Source organism: Bolinopsis microptera, chromosome 2, assembly GCF_026151205.1.
Source record: "Bolinopsis microptera isolate Bmic1 chromosome 2, MBARI_Bmic_1.0, whole genome shotgun sequence".
In the NCBI taxonomy this organism is placed as follows: domain Eukaryota; kingdom Metazoa; phylum Ctenophora; class Tentaculata; order Lobata; family Bolinopsidae; genus Bolinopsis; species Bolinopsis microptera.
This window is the reverse complement of record NC_087073.1, coordinates 16,663,930-16,681,703: the sequence shown is the minus strand read 5'-3', so window position 1 is coordinate 16,681,703 and position 17,774 is coordinate 16,663,930. Positions and strand designations below refer to the sequence as shown.

The 17,774-nt window shown below is 42.4% G+C and overlaps 1 protein-coding gene across 1 annotated transcript; it reads left to right on the top strand.

Moving 5' to 3' along the window:
• On the top strand, window positions 1–17,665 carry LOC134826307 (60S ribosomal export protein NMD3-like). Its single transcript, XM_063838637.1, has 10 exons — window positions 1–229; window positions 6,799–6,924; window positions 7,323–7,535; window positions 7,687–7,811; window positions 8,141–8,264; window positions 8,487–8,589; window positions 8,757–8,975; window positions 9,145–9,278; window positions 16,498–16,633; window positions 17,402–17,665. Exons 1-10 carry the CDS (start codon window positions 80–82, stop codon window positions 17,626–17,628), a joined length of 1,557 nt encoding a protein of 518 aa, XP_063694707.1. The 5' UTR covers window positions 1–79; the 3' UTR covers window positions 17,629–17,665.
• The last annotated feature ends 109 nt before the right edge of the window (window positions 17,666–17,774 follow it).

The window sequence follows — 17,774 nt, the reverse complement described above, 5'->3', positions numbered from 1 at the left end:
ACACGTCATAATAATAATAACCACAACATGATAACCACTACAACAACATAATAACCACTACAACAACAGTAGTGCTAAGATGGAGTTTATGGGCCCCCGAGAGGAGGCTCCACAGGAACAGAAGATCCTGTGTTGTGAGTGTGGTACTCTCATAACACCCAACCCTGCTAACATGTGTGTGGCCTGTATCAGGACTCGTTGCGATATCTCGGAGAACATACCAAAACAGGTTGGTATCCCCCCCCCCCCCCCCCATTGTTACCTAGGGAGTCTACAGGGTTCTGGTAACTACCTAGTTGTATTGAAGCTCTTAGTCCTCTTATTATTAAGTTATGTATTAACCTTAGTAAGATCGGTACATAGCTCGGTACATAGTGCCTGTATCGTTGTAGGGCGTTTTAATTGTTTAATGAGCTGAATTGCATGTTTATTGTTTTATTGGTTACGAAAAACATATAACAATATTTCCCGCGAGCTGATCACAAACCAATCCTCTTGTTCACACTCAGCGCTGTATTCCCCACCACATTATTTATACTCTCTCCAGGTGATCCTTCACAGTGCTGTATTCCCCACCACATTATTTATACTCTCTCCAGGTGATCCTTCACAGTGCTGTATTCCCCACCACATTATTTATACTCTCTCCAGGTGATCCTTCACTTCTGTCGTTCACTCAGTGCTGTATTCCCCACCACATTATTTATACTCTCTCCAGGTGATCCTTCACTTCTCTCGTTCACTTCAGCGCTGTATTCCCCACCACATTATTTATACTCTCTCCAGGTGATCCTTCACTTCTGCGCTGTATTCCCCACCACATTATTTACACTCTCTCCAGGTGATCCTTCACAGCGCTGTATTCCCCACCACATTATTTATACTCTCTCCAGGTGATCCTTCACTTAGCGCTGTATTCCCCACCACATTATTTATACTCTCTCCAGGTGATCCTTCACAGTGCTGTATTGCCCACCACATTATTTATACTCTCTCCAGGTGATCCTTCACTTCAGCGCTGTATTCCCCACCACATTATTTACACTCTCTCCAGGTGATCCTTCACTTCAGCGCTGTATTGCCCACCACATTATTTATACTCTCTCCAGGTGATCCTTCACTTAGCGCTGTATTCCCCACCACATTATTTATACTCTCTCCAGGTGATCCTTCACTTAGCGCTGTATTCCCCACCACATTATTTATACTCTCTCCAGGTGATCCTTCACAGCGCTGTATTCCCACCACATTATTTATACTCTCTCCAGGTGATCCTTCACTTCAGCGCTGTATTCCCCACCACATTATTTATACTCTCTCCAGGTGATCCTTCACAGCGCTGTATTGCCCACCACATTATTTATACTCTCTCCAGGTGATCCTTCACAGCGCTGTATTCCCCACCACATTATTTATACTCTCTCCAGGTGATCCTTCACAGCGCTGTATTCCCCACCACATTATTTATACTCTCTCCAGGTGATCCTTCACTTCAGCGCTGTATTCCCCACCACATTATTTATACTCTCTCCAGGTGATCCTTCACAGCGCTGTATTCCCCACCACATTATTTATACTCTCTCCAGGTGATCCTTCACAGCGCTGTATTCCCCACCACATTATTTATACTCTCTCCAGGTGATCCTTCACTTCAGCGCTGTATTCCCCACCACATTATTTATACTCTCTCCAGGTGATCCTTCACTTAGCGCTGTATTCCCCACCACATTATTTATACTCTCTCCAGGTGATCCTTCACAGCGCTGTATTCCCCACCACATTATTTATACTCTCTCTAGGTGATCCTTCACAGCGCTGTATTCCCCACCACATTATTTATACTCTCTCCAGGTGATCCTTCACTTCAGCGCTGTATTCCCCACCACATTATTTATACTCTCTCCAGGTGATCCTTCACTTAGCGCTGTATTCCCCACCACATTATTTATACTCTCTCCAGGTGATCCTTCACAGTGCTGTATTCCCCACCACATTATTTATACTCTCTCCAGGTGATCCTTCACTTCTGTCGTTCACTCAGTGCTGTATTCCCCACCACATTATTTATACTCTCTCCAGGTGATCCTTCACTTCTCTCGTTCACTTCTGCGCTGTATTCCCCACCACATTATTTATACTCTCTCCAGGTGATCCTTCACTTCAGCGCTGTATTCCCCACCACATAATTTATACTCTCTCCAGGTGATCCTTCACTTAGCGCTGTATTCCCCACCACATTATTTATACTCTCTCCAGGTGATCCTTCACAGCGCTGTATTCCCCACCACATTATTTATACTCTCTCCAGGTGATCCTTCACTTAGCGCTGTATTCCCCACCGCATTATTTATACTCTCTCCAGGTGATCCTTCACTTAGCGCTGTATTCCCCACCACATTATTTATACTCTCTCCAGGTGATCCTTCACTTAGCGCTGTATTCCCCACCACATTATTTATACTCTCTCCAGGTGATCCTTCACAGCGCTGTATTCCCCACCACATTATTTATACTCTCTCCAGGTGATCCTTCACTTAGCGCTGTATTCCCCACCACATTATTTATACTCTCTCCAGGTGATCCTTCACTTAGCGCTGTATTCCCCACCACATTATTTATACTCTCTCCAGGTGATCCTTCACTTAGCGCTGTATTCCCCACCACATTATTTATACTCTCTCCAGGTGATCCTTCACAGCGCTGTATTCCCCACCACATTATTTATACTCTCTCCAGGTGATCCTTCACTTAGCGCTGTATTCCCCACCACATTATTTATACTCTCTCCAGGTGATCCTTCACTTCTCTCCTTCACTTAGCGCTGTATTCCCCACCACATTATTTATACTCTCTCTAGGTGATCCTTCACAGCGCTGTATTCCCCACCACATTATTTATACTCTCTCCAGGTGATCCTTCACTTAGCGCTGTATTCCCCCCCACATTATTTATACTCTCTCCAGGTGATCCTTCACTTCAGCGCTGTATTCCCCACCGCATTATTTATACTCTCTCCAGGTGATCCTTCACTTAGCGCTGTATTCCCCACCACATTATTTATACCCTCTCCAGGTGATCCTTCACAGCGCTGTATTGCCCACCACATTATTTATACTCTCTCCAGGTGATCCTTCACTTAGCGCTGTATTCCCCACCACATTATTTATACTCTCTCCAGGTGATCCTTCACAGCGCTGTATTCCCCACCACATTATTTATACAGATTATACTCTCTCCAGGTGATCCTTCACTTAGCGCTGTATTGCCCACCACATTATTTATACTCTCTCCAGGTGATCCTTCACAGCGCTGTATTCCCCACCACATTATTTACACTCTCTCCAGGTGATCCTTCACTTAGCGCTGTATTCCCCACCACATTATTTATACTCTCTCCAGGTGATCCTTCACTTAGCGCTGTATTCCCCACCACATTATTTATACTCTCTCCAGGTGATCCTTCACAGCGCTGTATTCCCCACCACATTATTTATACTCTCTCCAGGTGATCCTTCACTTCAGCGCTGTATTCCCCACCACATTATTTATACTCTCTCCAGGTGATCCTTCACAGCGCTGTATTGCCCACCACATTATTTATACTCTCTCCAGGTGATCCTTCACTTCAGCGCTGTATTCCCCACCACATTATTTATACTCTCTCCAGGTGATCCTTCACTTAGCGCTGTATTGCCCACCACATTATTTATACTCTCTCCAGGTGATCCTTCACAGCGCTGTATTCCCCACCACATTATTTATACTCTCTCCAGGTGATCCTTCACTTAGCGCTGTATTCCCCACCACATTATTTATACTCTCTCCAGGTGATCCTTCACTTAGCGCTGTATTCCCCACCACATTATTTATACTCTCTCCAGGTGATCCTTCACTTAGCGCTGTATTCCCCACCACATTATTTATACTCTCTCCAGGTGATCCTTCACAGCGCTGTATTCCCCACCACATTATTTATACTCTCTCCAGGTGATCCTTCACAGCGCTGTATTCCCCACCACATTATTTACACTCTCTCCAGGTGATCCTTCACTTAGCGCTGTATTCCCCACCACATTATTTATACTCTCTCCAGGTGATCCTTCACAGCGCTGTATTCCCCACCACATTATTTATACTCTCTCCAGGTGATCCTTCACTTAGCGCTGTATTCCCCACCACATTATTTATACCCTCTCCAGGTGATCCTTCACAGCGCTGTATTGCCCACCACATTATTTATACTCTCTCCAGGTGATCCTTCACTTAGCGCTGTATTCCCCACCACATTATTTATACTCTCTCCAGGTGATCCTTCACTTAGCGCTGTATTCCCCACCACATTATTTATACTCTCTCCAGGTGATCCTTCACAGCGCTGTATTCCCCACCACATTATTTACACTCTCTCCAGGTGATCCTTCACTTAGCGCTGTATTCCCCACCACATTATTTATACTCTCTCCAGGTGATCCTTCACAGCGCTGTATTCCCCACCACATTATTTATACTCTCTCCAGGTGATCCTTCACTTAGCGCTGTATTCCCCACCACATTATTTATACCCTCTCCAGGTGATCCTTCACAGCGCTGTATTGCCCACCACATTATTTATACTCTCTCCAGGTGATCCTTCACTTAGCGCTGTATTCCCCACCACATTATTTATACTCTCTCCAGGTGATCCTTCACAGCGCTGTATTCCCCACCACATTATTTACACTCTCTCCAGGTGATCCTTCACTTAGCGCTGTATTGCCCACCACATTATTTATACTCTCTCCAGGTGATCCTTCACTTAGCGCTGTATTCCCCACCACATTATTTATACTCTCTCCAGGTGATCCTTCACAGCGCTGTATTCCCCACCACATTATTTACACTCTCTCCAGGTGATCCTTCACTTAGCGCTGTATTCCCCACCACATTATTTATACTCTCTCCAGGTGATCCTTCACTTAGCGCTGTATTCCCCACCACATTATTTATACTCTCTCCAGGTGATCCTTCACTTCAGCGCTGTATTCCCCACCACATTATTTATACTCTCTCCAGGTGATCCTTCACAGCGCTGTATTGCCCACCACATTATTTATACTCTCTCCAGGTGATCCTTCACAGCGCTGTATTCCCCACCACATTATTTATACTCTCTCCAGGTGATCCTTCACTTCAGCGCTGTATTCCCCACCACATTATTTATACTCTCTCCAGGTGATCCTTCACAGCGCTGTATTCCCCACCACATTATTTATACTCTCTCCAGGTGATCCTTCACAGCGCTGTATTGCCCACCACATTATTTATACTCTCTCCAGGTGATCCTTCACAGCGCTGTATTCCCCACCACATTATTTATACTCTCTCCAGGTGATCCTTCACAGCGCTGTATTCCCCACCACATTATTTATACTCTCTCCAGGTGATCCTTCACAGCGCTGTATTCCCCACCACATTATTTATACTCTCTCCAGGTGATCCTTCACTTAGCGCTGTATTGCCCACCACATTATTTATACTCTCTCCAGGTGATCCTTCACAGCGCTGTATTCCCCACCACATTATTTATACTCTCTCCAGGTGATCCTTCACTTAGCGCTGTATTCCCCACCACATTATTTATACTCTCTCCAGGTGATCCTTCACAGCGCTGTATTCCCCACCACATTATTTACACTCTCTCCAGGTGATCCTTCACTTAGCGCTGTATTCCCCACCACATTATTTATACTCTCTCCAGGTGATCCTTCACAGCGCTGTATTCCCCACCACATTATTTATACTCTCTCCAGGTGATCCTTCACTTAGCGCTGTATTCCCCACCACATTATTTATACCCTCTCCAGGTGATCCTTCACAGCGCTGTATTGCCCACCACATTATTTATACTCTCTCCAGGTGATCCTTCACTTAGCGCTGTATTCCCCACCACATTATTTATACTCTCTCCAGGTGATCCTTCACAGCGCTGTATTCCCCACCACATTATTTACACTCTCTCCAGGTGATCCTTCACTTAGCGCTGTATTGCCCACCACATTATTTATACTCTCTCCAGGTGATCCTTCACTTAGCGCTGTATTCCCCACCACATTATTTATACTCTCTCCAGGTGATCCTTCACAGCGCTGTATTCCCCACCACATTATTTACACTCTCTCCAGGTGATCCTTCACTTAGCGCTGTATTCCCCACCACATTATTTATACTCTCTCCAGGTGATCCTTCACTTAGCGCTGTATTCCCCACCACATTATTTATACTCTCTCCAGGTGATCCTTCACTTCAGCGCTGTATTCCCCACCACATTATTTATACTCTCTCCAGGTGATCCTTCACAGCGCTGTATTGCCCACCACATTATTTATACTCTCTCCAGGTGATCCTTCACAGCGCTGTATTCCCCACCACATTATTTATACTCTCTCCAGGTGATCCTTCACTAGCGCTGTATTGCCCACCACATTATTTATACTCTCTCCAGGTGATCCTTCACAGCGCTGTATTCCCCACCACATTATTTATACTCTCTCCAGGTGATCCTTCACTTAGCGCTGTATTCCCCACCACATTATTTATACTCTCTCCAGGTGATCCTTCACAGCGCTGTATTCCCCACCACATTATTTATACTCTCTCCAGGTGATCCTTCACAGCGCTGTATTCCCCACCACATTATTTATACTCTCTCCAGGTGATCCTTCACTTCTGCGCTGTATTCCCCACCACATTATTTACACTCTCTCCAGGTGATCCTTCACAGCGCTGTATTGCCCACCACCTTATTTATACTCTCTCCAGGTGATCCTTCACTTCTGTCGGTTCTGTGAGCGGTATTTGCAACCTCCGTCTACTTGGATATTGTGCGCTCTGGAGAGTAGGGAGCTCCTGGCTCTCTGCCTCAAGAAACTCAAGGGTCTCAATAAGGTATGTACTGTTAGACTCATATTCAGATTACCCAAGTTATTCATAATACTAATAGTGTTCTTAAACTTACATGATACGTAAATTTCACTTAAGCGTATCATTTTGACTCATGTCACTTTTAACACCACCCTCCACCATTCACTCTGATTTCTCCAGCAACCTTTCCCAGGGTTGCCACACCCCAGAGGTAGGCAGAGCATCTCAATGCTATCCTCTCGTGGGCTATCATGGTCCAGCCTCTCTTTAGAAAATTAAAAAATTAAAAAATGATACTTATAGTTATTTTTTGTTGGTCACCGAATATAACCGAAAATCATTACTATCGAATGACCCTTTTCATCGATAATTTGTAGATACAGTAGTCTCTTACCTTTCTTTCATATCACCCACTATTTCAGGTAAGGCTGGTAGATGCTTCCTTCATATGGACAGAATCCCACTCCAAGCGGATCAAGGTAAACGTGACAATACAAGGAGACGCGTTCGGAACAATCCTTCAACAGCAGTTTGTAGTGGAATACACAGTGCATTACCAGATGTGTGAAGTCTGCTGTAAACAAAAGGGTAGTGATGGCGAGTGTTGGAGAGCGCTGGTACAGATCAGACAGAGGGTGGGTTGCTTGCGGAGTTTCACAGATTTATTAAGTGACGATTTATTGTGATGTCTACATTTGTTGACATTTTCTTAATTTCGTTTTTTAAATCATCAAATGTGTTCTAGTAGATCTAATTAAAATTATACCAATTATCTCCACGTCTCAGACGATACACAAAAAGACGCTGTTTTATCTTGAACAGATCATATTGAAGCATAACATGCACAAGGACCCTATGACTATCAAGGAGATGGAGGGTGGAATCAACTTTTACTACCAAGCTAAAAACAAGTAATTGTCATTTATCGGGTCCAAATATCCCCAGTACAAGTGTCCACATTGTCCCCTATATCCCTTTATTGTACCATAACAGTACCAGCTCAAGTTTGCTTTGATAAACAACTGCCTGAATTGTGTAAGTATCATTAAATGTCAACCAATCTGGTTTGCTAGTCAGATCCCCAAAATAGATTTCCTTTAAGATGCAATCTTATAATTATAGAGTGTCGACCCATCTGGTTTGCTAGTCAGATCCTAGATTAATAATTTCCTTTCTTCAGATCCTAGATTAATAATTTCCTAGATTAATAATTTCTAGATTAATAATTTCCTTTCTTCAGTGCTCGAAAGATGGTAGACTTCCTAATGGCAATGATACCCTGCCAGTACAAAACATCCCAGGAGCTCGTGTCACATGACATACAGAGTAACATCTTCAACTACAAGTACACTTTCTTCGTCGAGGTACTGACCATATCTTGCCACATCTTTTGTGTACAATTAAATAATACCAACTCATACATAATCATCAGCCATCCGAATTCCTATATTACAATTACTTAACATTCTACATTCTTCTGGATATTAACATTACAAAAGACGGCTGATTTACAGAGAAGTTACCCTATACAGTATACATCGAACCTGTTTTAACCTACTTTAACCTCCCTCTTCTATTGTATCCAGATTACGCGGATTTGTAAAGATGAAGTAGTCTGTTTACCGGTCTCGGTGTCTCGCTACCTGAACCACATGTCCCAGGTTGCTATCTGCACTAGATATCTGGTGAGTGCTGTTGTTCTACAGAGTTATTTCTTCACTTGGTTGCTCTGCTTTTTATAATTAATAGTAACGATTTCATTCGTACAATATTGTGTCTCGTTTAGTCTTACTTTATTTGAATTATCGGATGATGTCGTTGAGATTGATTGTATCCTAATCTTCATTCTCATACAGATAATATCCATCTTATGGATCCTATCACTCTCAAGATCGGTCAGCTGAACGCTGGACAGTATTTCCGGGACGCATTTGACGCCATCTGCCACCAGAAGCAACTCAGAGAGTTCATGGTAATGAACATTGAGCCTATCTACAACCAAGATAAGCAGTATGGTTCTTACTCTCATAAACACCAGCTGGCTGATGTTTGGGTCCTGCCTCTTAACTCTCTTGGTGGGTTTTAATTCGTCCACTATCTTTTATTCTGCGTGGTATTCTTGCCAGAGTCTCATCAAATCTTTCTAAAGATGCGCCATATCTTTGATGTGGAACAGTGTTGGAACACATTTAAAGTGAAGGCTAATGTTAATTGTTCCCCCACATTGAAAACCTGTTAATTCAGGTACGGATGACCAGGAGAATGAGATCCACACGAGAACCCACCTGGGTAACATCATACAGTGTGGGGATTATGTGCTAGGCTTCGATGTGGCTCACGCTGTGGTCAACAACCAGGTCTTCGACAAGATCAAACAGGTAACGCGCTCGGGGTCTTTTCTGTTTTAACTTTTGTTCACAGTTCAATAACAGCATGATATTGTTGTGTGCAAACTTGCAGCTCTTATTTCCCCTCTAATGAAGTTTTCAATAGCGTTAGCACGATGTCATAAAGATGTTGAAAAATAGCTGTATTTTCACTTATCACTATTTTATTGGTTCCGCATATTCCAGAATATCTTGTACTTAATGCAACATGAAAGGGTAATAACCTTGTTCAACGCCACAAAACCTCCAATAGAGTTCCCTGTCTGGGCTCTCTCGTATTTAAGTAGAAGCCATTTACAGCTGGTGCTCCTTGTAGTGAGATATTGCTATAAAAACACTATTCTCAAATTTATCTTGTATTGAAATCACCCTTGCAATTCACAGAGACGGAGAAGATATTATGTCTTTATGTGAATTTCATTTTCACACCACTGTCATATTATTACAGTTGGATATTATATTGCTCTTTCGTTGAGCTCTAAACTTCTGGTTCAGTAATAAGCAGTTTTCTCTTCCTCTTGATAGCAATATGAAGATATCACATAATACGTAGAGGCATAAACCATGAAGATTGAAAACAGGTGTACAAAATGGGGCAGGGATGGAAATCCTCACAGTAGACTAAACGATCAAACCTAATCTGGTGCCGTTTCTTTGTTCATTTGCTTAAATAATGCGGTTTGCTCGTATCCACTATCCACGTTTGTTTTTCGTGTTGCTCGTTTTTAAAACGAGTCGTTTTACAAAAATATGATAAAGAATAAGAATTTCATAAAAGCACATACAGAGCAAAGTTTTTAGCGTGCTAAGTCTAAACGGGTATTCACACGTGATAGTCTTACACACGTGATAGTCTAGACGGTTAAGTTGCTTTACTGATACGAAATCGGGAACAGATGTTGCAATACAAAGATACAATTCCCCACAAATATTGTTTGAATATTTATTTCTTGCTGCAGTGTTGTAGCTTCGTTGCTAAATATTTTAAAGTTAATAAACTTTTCGAGAAGACTCGTCCCCAACTAGAAGAAGACTCGTCTCCCCAACTAAAGAGATAATGTTATCAGTTGTTATCACTCTGATAACACTGAGTGTAACTTCCTCCACACGAGAGTGTGGAAATGAGGGCTACACTGTCACCAACTACAAAAACAGAGGTTATCTCAAACTACACAAGAAAGGGAGTCAGGGTGACGATTGTTTTAAGTGCTGGATGTCACGTGATACTTATGTTGTGCCTTACGAAGATGAGGAGTTGACTGAGTACAGTAGAACCTGTCGTGATGACCCCAAGTTCTATCAGGTAACAACTTAGCTATTTCCTTTTTCACTTCACTTTCACTTTCACTTTCACTTTCACTTTCTGTAATGTTGATTTAGCAGGTGATTACTACTCTACTCCCAGGCGTGTGGTACGATCAGTAACGACAGAATAACACAGTCCGGTACCCTCTTCGACGAGTGGTTGTGCGGGTTCTACCTCTGTTACATACCTGAAGATGACGACAGCATGCCCGAAGCAGGACCCCACGTCATGCACCAGACCCTCTGCCGGACCAAACTGTTCTGTAACTGTCACAACACCGACGCAGATGAACGGTACTGTGACAGTGACTTAGCCGGGTTCTACAGATGCGGGGATGATGATACAACTAGACCTAATGACGTCAGGTTTATAGAGGAATCTAAAGTATGTGACGGGAGGGGGGACTGTGTGGACGGAGAGGATGAGATCTGGATACAAGGTGATAACGAGAGGGAGGGGAAGTGCCGGTTTGGCTTGACGTGTTTCAATAAGAATAATGTTCAGGTGCGGTTATTTAACTATTACAAATCCTTTAGAGTTTTAGTGCTGAGAAAACAGAATGTACAGTATTAATTTTAATAACAGTAGTGTTAATTTTAATAACATTAAATGTATTATATTATGATATAGTCGTTAAATTGTACTGTAGCAACAGTTATCAATCCTTAGTACAAATTATCTGTCAGGTGTGGATATCCCCGGAGAAGTTGTGTGACGGTAAAGAGGACTGTAAGGAAGGAGAAGATGAAACAAAGGAGAAGTGTAGCAGTGAGGAGGGAGGGTTAACATGTGACAACAACACTTCCCACGTGTTAAACACCACACAACTATGTACCCCCGCACTAGGCACTGTCTGTGAAACAGGCAACCTGGATCAAACCTCCTGTCCTCACCTCCAAGACGTGGCCATGTCCTGTAAACTGAAGAACTTGAACCTCATCACCACAGTCTCCAAGTACGTGATGTGTAACGAGACAGCACTGTGTGAGGATGAGTACGATGTGAGGTGTGAGAGGAGGGGGTGTACTGTTCACAAGCAGCAGATATGTGATGGGTATCAGGACTGTTCTGATGGCAGTGATGAGAGGAACTGTGATATCAGGGACCAGACAAAGCATGCTACGTGCGTGTGGAGGGTACATATTGATCATACAGATAGGAAGAGTAGGAAGGAGAGATGGCAGAGTACTGATAATACGAGGGAGAAGAGACGACCTATTCCCCTGTCATGGTTATGTGATGGAGAGAGAGATTGTGAGGGTAATGAAGACGAAGACGAGTCCAGATGGCTAGTCTGTGAGGACGATAACATTAAGATCTGTCTGGAGCACAGTCCTAAGGAGGAGGAAGGAAACAAGGAGAAGTGTCGTCAGGTTTACAAGTCAACCCCTCGTACTCACACCTCCCTCCAAATAGTCCACCTTGACAATCTGTGCAGATCTCCAGAGAAGGGTAACGAACACGAGATGTGTGCTGTAGCGCACAATCTGCCATCATTTCCTACTCGGGCTGTATTTAATGAGGGGGTGACACAACTGTTCCACTGTTTGGACGGGCTGCACACTCATCTCAATTGTGGTCTGGTTTGTGTACCGGGCCACTTCACTGGTGAACCAAACCGAGCGTATGGATTACAGAAGATTGAGCTCAGATACCCGCCTAGCAACGTGGATTGTAGGTACGTGTTTGGGGAAACGTACGTGTTTTCTGCTTGTCAGGGCTTGTGTGCTGATAAGAGCATCACGTGCCCACTCAACAAGATAACCAGACAATCTTGTAACGAAGATAAGATGATTTACACTCTGTCTGAAGACAACTATCTCACCAAAGTACGGGAGGTTAAGGGAGCGTTTATAAATGACATATTCGCTTGTGAAAACGGTAAATGTGTCGGATACGACAAAGTGTGCAATCTCAATGATGATTGTGGGGATGGTTCGGACGAGCTGAACTGTGCGAACCAGTTCAGATGTCAGAGTGAGCACGATGAACGCATACCTCTCTCATCTGTTTGTGACAAGAAAGAGGACTGTAGTGACCACTCCGACGAGTGTAACGAACAGTGCGGTGCTAGACTCATTAAGATAACTTTCTTCAAATCTCCGCATGGTTTATAGGCATATCAGCTGTCTCCACCAATGGGTATGTGATAGGAAAGTACGCAAGGAAACTGGGAGACATCAGGTCTACAGTAAGACTGGTTAACAGTGTCTTCATGGTTCTGATAGGCTGTGGAGACTTCCTGGTGGGGTTCTACTTAGTGGCCCTGAGTGTGGTGAACCAGTACTACGGTAGTGAGTACTGTCAGAGGAGATTTAGTTGGAGAAGCAGCAGGTGGTGCTCTTATCTCGGTATTATCAACACTAGTGGAGCGTATATCTCCATGTTTTCCATGTCAGTTCTGGGCTTGTACCGGGCTCACAGTGTATGGAGAGTGTTCGGACAGAGAAGTTTGAACTGGACGAGAAAGTTTCTGATATTCGGCGAGGTGGCAGGGATTGTGCTGCTAGCTCTGATAATAGCAGTGATACCAGAGTCTCCGATGTTTAGTGAGTATTTTAAGAACGGCCTGGTTTATGACGAGGAAGTTGGGTTGTTCCTAGGCCCCATCAGTCGATCTCGTCATGTAGAAATACTGGAGCACTATTACGGGAGGTTCGTGGAGAGAGACAGGCACAGGACCGGGATAAGTGTTCATTTGAGTTGGAGTGAAGTTAAAACACTTGTCAGGGAAATGTTCACTCAGTTTAACGGAACTGACCCAATTGAGGGTAGAGCGTTCGGTTTCTATGGTAACGATGGAGTGTGTCTGTTCAAGTATTTTGTCCTAAAAACGGACTCTCAACGTTATTTTGTGTGGAGTATCCTGGGTCTAACTCTCTTCTCCTTCCTCTTCATCCTTCTCAGTTATACCTTTGTCTACGTCATCGCTTCTAACAGGTCCGGTCTGATCAGATCCTCTCTTGACAGAATGAGGGGCACCTCCCCATCCTCACCCCACCGCGGACACCAGAGTCACACGATGCAGCGCAAAATAGCTGTCATCATCCTGACTGACTTCCTCTGCTGGGTTCCATTTTCTGCGGTGTGTATTTTACACTCTGTTGGGGTGTTCTCTGCTGACGATCACTACGAACTGTTTTCAGTGTTGGTACTACCAATTAACTCGCTGATAAATCCCCTACTGTATGATAGGAGGTTGGGGAACTTGGTTGGGTATTGTTTCACTTGTGTTAAAGATAACATAGTGAAATTGTTTAGGATTGTTATGAGAGGTTTTAGTGGGGGTGTCAGGTATCTCGGAAGAGGTAGTGTGAAATGTTTGAGAAGTAGTAGGAGTTATTTTGATAGTTTTTCGTTAGCTGGAATGTGGAATAATATCAGTTCGGTTAATTTGGTTCAGTTGTTGGAGAATGAGATGGGTGAGCGTCATATAACGGATATCACCGGTGAAGCTGTTAACCAGCCATCTTCAGTTGAAACTTCAAAGATACCTTCGGAAACTTCGATCTAACTTTATGATACTATCCAAACACAACAAATAGCTTTAGGTTCATTGTCCTGGGATGAACTATATATATTCGTATTATTTACTAATATACTACATATTCGTTAATAAATGATGGTTATAAATTATAGAGTATACAATATACTTTATACTTTATATTAATATCCATCATCTATTAACGCTTTTATATTGTGTAATATTTGACTATATCATATGCCAAAGGCTTTGTTACACAAACTGTGTAGTCAACACGGGTTAGTGTTAACACTGCTTGGGGTTTAGTCTGTTGTCTAGCTGCGTTGATAAGAACTTAATATTATGTACATTTTAATTACAATTAACTCAAAATATTGTTTGATTCTCCTTTGGTGATATCTATCTTTGAACTGAAAACTGAAAATGTACACTATTTTTGTCTTTTGATGTCCAGAAAAAAAACCTGGAATAAAAACATTATGTTTGGAATTGTATCGTGCTGAGGGTTTTCAATCAGATCCCTCCGAGGCACCGATAAATGTTCTTATTGTTGAGATAACCAAAAAGACACAGAGTCGTTGTCCACTGTCAGCGAGTACACAAAACATTTTGGCTTTCCTTTTAAGTTTTGAAGAAAGTCAAATGATTTGTGTATTCTTCTTCAGAGCAATGCCAAGAAAGTTAACCAGGTCAAATTTCAACACAGACTGGTTTTGGTAATTAATAAACGTAAGGTTGAATAAATACATGAAATGAGCTTGTGGTGCTAGGAAAGCGGTGTTAATCGTTCAATTGCCTCATCAGTTACTAGCATCACATCTACAGATCACTGTTACTAATAGCTCATATTAACCAGGAAATAAGATATCAAAGAACTGGACATCTGTATTATATCGTTACACGATCATAATATCTGTTGTGATTAATGGTTACTCGTGCAACTTCAAAGGTTGCATATTGCATAACCAAATTTGTATCATTTGTATAACCAAATTTGTATCATTTGCATACGCACCACCTATACCATGCTTGCCATTTATGATTGGACCAGTTAACAAGCTTATACAGTAAACATTATACAAAGAACAGGCCAGGAGGTATTTGTTGTACAGAGAGAGAGAGTAATGAGTGTTTCCCAATGGTAATCATCCGCACCTAGCTCTATAGTAGACCAACTCCAAGTGCCAACTTGTTGTACGTATGGTAACGATTGTGTTACACCGTTTACAGTGCCCGGCTTCAGTGACATTAGGCTAATATTTCCTGAAACTCTCGTTTGTACCCCCAAGAGGTGTTGTGATTCCAAATAAGTTCCAGCTATTATTGGCGCACGATTTTATTACGTTTCGGCAGCATTATAAAGTTCTTCTGTTGAGTCTTTGCCATATCGAGCCCTGCCCTACTAAATATCAGTATCACCCGTATTCAGGTGTAAATTAGAGAATGAGCGACCACCAATGCTAAATATGAATATCACCCGTATTCAGGTGTAAATTAGAGAATGAGCGACCACCAATGCCAATATTACGTTCTGTTCCAAACCTGAACTTAATAATATGTTATTACCACCTCTCAATAATGGTATTATTATTGGTTCAGTGAGCAGCTTCATAAATATTTGTTGCACGGCATTTAGGCACTTCATGGTTCGGTCATTGACTGAACTCGGATTGAAAATATAATTACTGGCGAATTACGCCGTTCCAGTATTTCTGATGCAATGTCGTGCATGAATCATCGTTCCTTTTGTTCCTTTAATTCTGAAACGTGGCAATACCTAGTTTTCTTACGATTCATTTTTATTTTGTCGTTAATTACTTCTCTAAAGGGAGGCGCCTGCAGAGCTTAAGCTATTAATTCTTTTTTGATATCATTTCTCGTTACAATCCTTTCTCACTAATCAATCAACTCCGCCTTTAGTCATCCTAAAACGTTACAAACTACAAAGGTGCACCGTTTCCCCGCCAGTAATAACTCCCTTTCTTAACTCTAACCAGTTACCGTTTTTAACTCTAACCTGCCTCTAACAGGGCCAGTTACTGTTATTAACTCTAACCTCCCTCTAACAGGGCCAGTTACCGTTATTAACTCTAACCTGCCTCTAACCGGGCCAGTTACCGTTATTAACTCTAACCTCCCTCTAACAGGGCCAGTTACTGTTATTAACTCTAACCTCCCTCTAACAGGGCCAGTTACTGTTATTAACTCTAACCTACCTCTAACAGGGCCAGTTACTGTTATTAACTCTAACCTCCCTCTAACAGGGCCAGTTACTGTTATTAACTCTAACCTCCCTCTAACAGGGCCAGTTACTGTTATTAACTCTAACCTCCCTCTAACAGGGCCAGTTACCATTATTAACTCTAACCTCCCTCTAACAGGGCCAGTTACCGTTATTAACTCTAACCTGCCTCTAACAGGGCCAGTTACCGGACATTGTCCTGGTGAAGAAGATATACCCGGAGAAGGTAAAGAGGAACAAGGGGCGTAACTTCAGACTCAAGCATCTGAGGAAGAACTCTGCTGCTGAAACTGTTACTGACGATGGTAACGATGGTATGTTGCTGTTTTTATTAATACTAATTATCTGCATAATTACCAATTAATTTATCAAGACAGCGCAGGCAGTTCTAACAATATTAGATTACCCTGCTACCGAGCCGCCATGAAATTTGATAATTGTTATCAAGACGTCTTGTTAAGTTGGAACTGTAATTATTATAAAATGCGATTTTTGCCGACTACGGGACTGAATGACCCTCCCTGTGCTGTTTAAAGGTTTCCTAATTCAGCTTATAACGAACTTTCGGCATATTATCCTAGGGGTTAAGTCTTGCTGCTCGATTCTGCTGTATTGCATGTATACATTGGTACAAGTATTCGTTTGTCAGTCTACAACTTCCGCGAAATTCATAAAGTCTCTTGATAGATTGGATTATGATTAATTGAAGGGCCTACCATACAATTTTCTTGTGAAAGTGGTTCTGTCGCACCCTCCTAACATTCTAAAGTTGTAGCATCCAGATATGTTAGATATACCAACTATTTGAGCAGACTGATGTATTGTGTTCACGCATCATTATGGAACAATTAAATTGTCTAGAATCGTTGGATTGTAGTTAAGGGTGGCCACCTGGCCTCCAAGATCTGTATCACGAGTTTCTACTTTCTCTCTTTCTCTCTTACATTGCTAGTATATATATAGCGTTACGTCGTCTTTCTAAGTCAGAGTTAGATCTTTCAGTTCGTTACAGTTTAGTAATACAAATTTGTTTACATTACTTAATAATTTGCTCTCCACCATAATAATTTGCTCTTCACCAGGAGACTACAACGATTTCCTGGAAGATCTTGAAGAAGACCCGGAACTTCGTAAGAACATAAACCTGTACAAGCGAGAACAGAAGCCCCAATGGATGGCAGATGCAGAGGAGGTATTAGCACCCAAGGTCGGACTAGAGGAGCTGCTGGATGATCTGGTATTGGATGTTGCTGACACTGACCAGGATGGCAACATGATGACTGATGATGCTGAAAATGCTGGCAGCTAAACTTTCTTTTGTTCTTTTAAAGATTTTAAGTTTTTTAGTGGGTGTTAAGTTATTGAGTCCGTTCTTACGATCTAAATTATTATTTTATCTTTGACGTTTCATTGTTTCACAACTCAGAGATTGAAATAGAACTGTTGAATGCTAAT

Excerpts from the sequence above, each read along its gene's own strand:
- LOC134826307 (XM_063838637.1), top strand. The coding sequence starts at position 80 with ATGGAGTTTATGGGCCCCCGAGAGGAGGCTCCACAGGAACAGAAGATC. Across the intron at positions 7,812-8,140 it reads TACTACCAAGCTAAAAACAA|TGCTCGAAAGATGGTAGACT; the intron begins GTAATTGTCATT and ends TCCTTTCTTCAG. Across the intron at positions 9,279-16,497 it reads TCTTCGACAAGATCAAACAG|GGCCAGTTACCGGACATTGT; the intron begins GTAACGCGCTCG and ends TGCCTCTAACAG.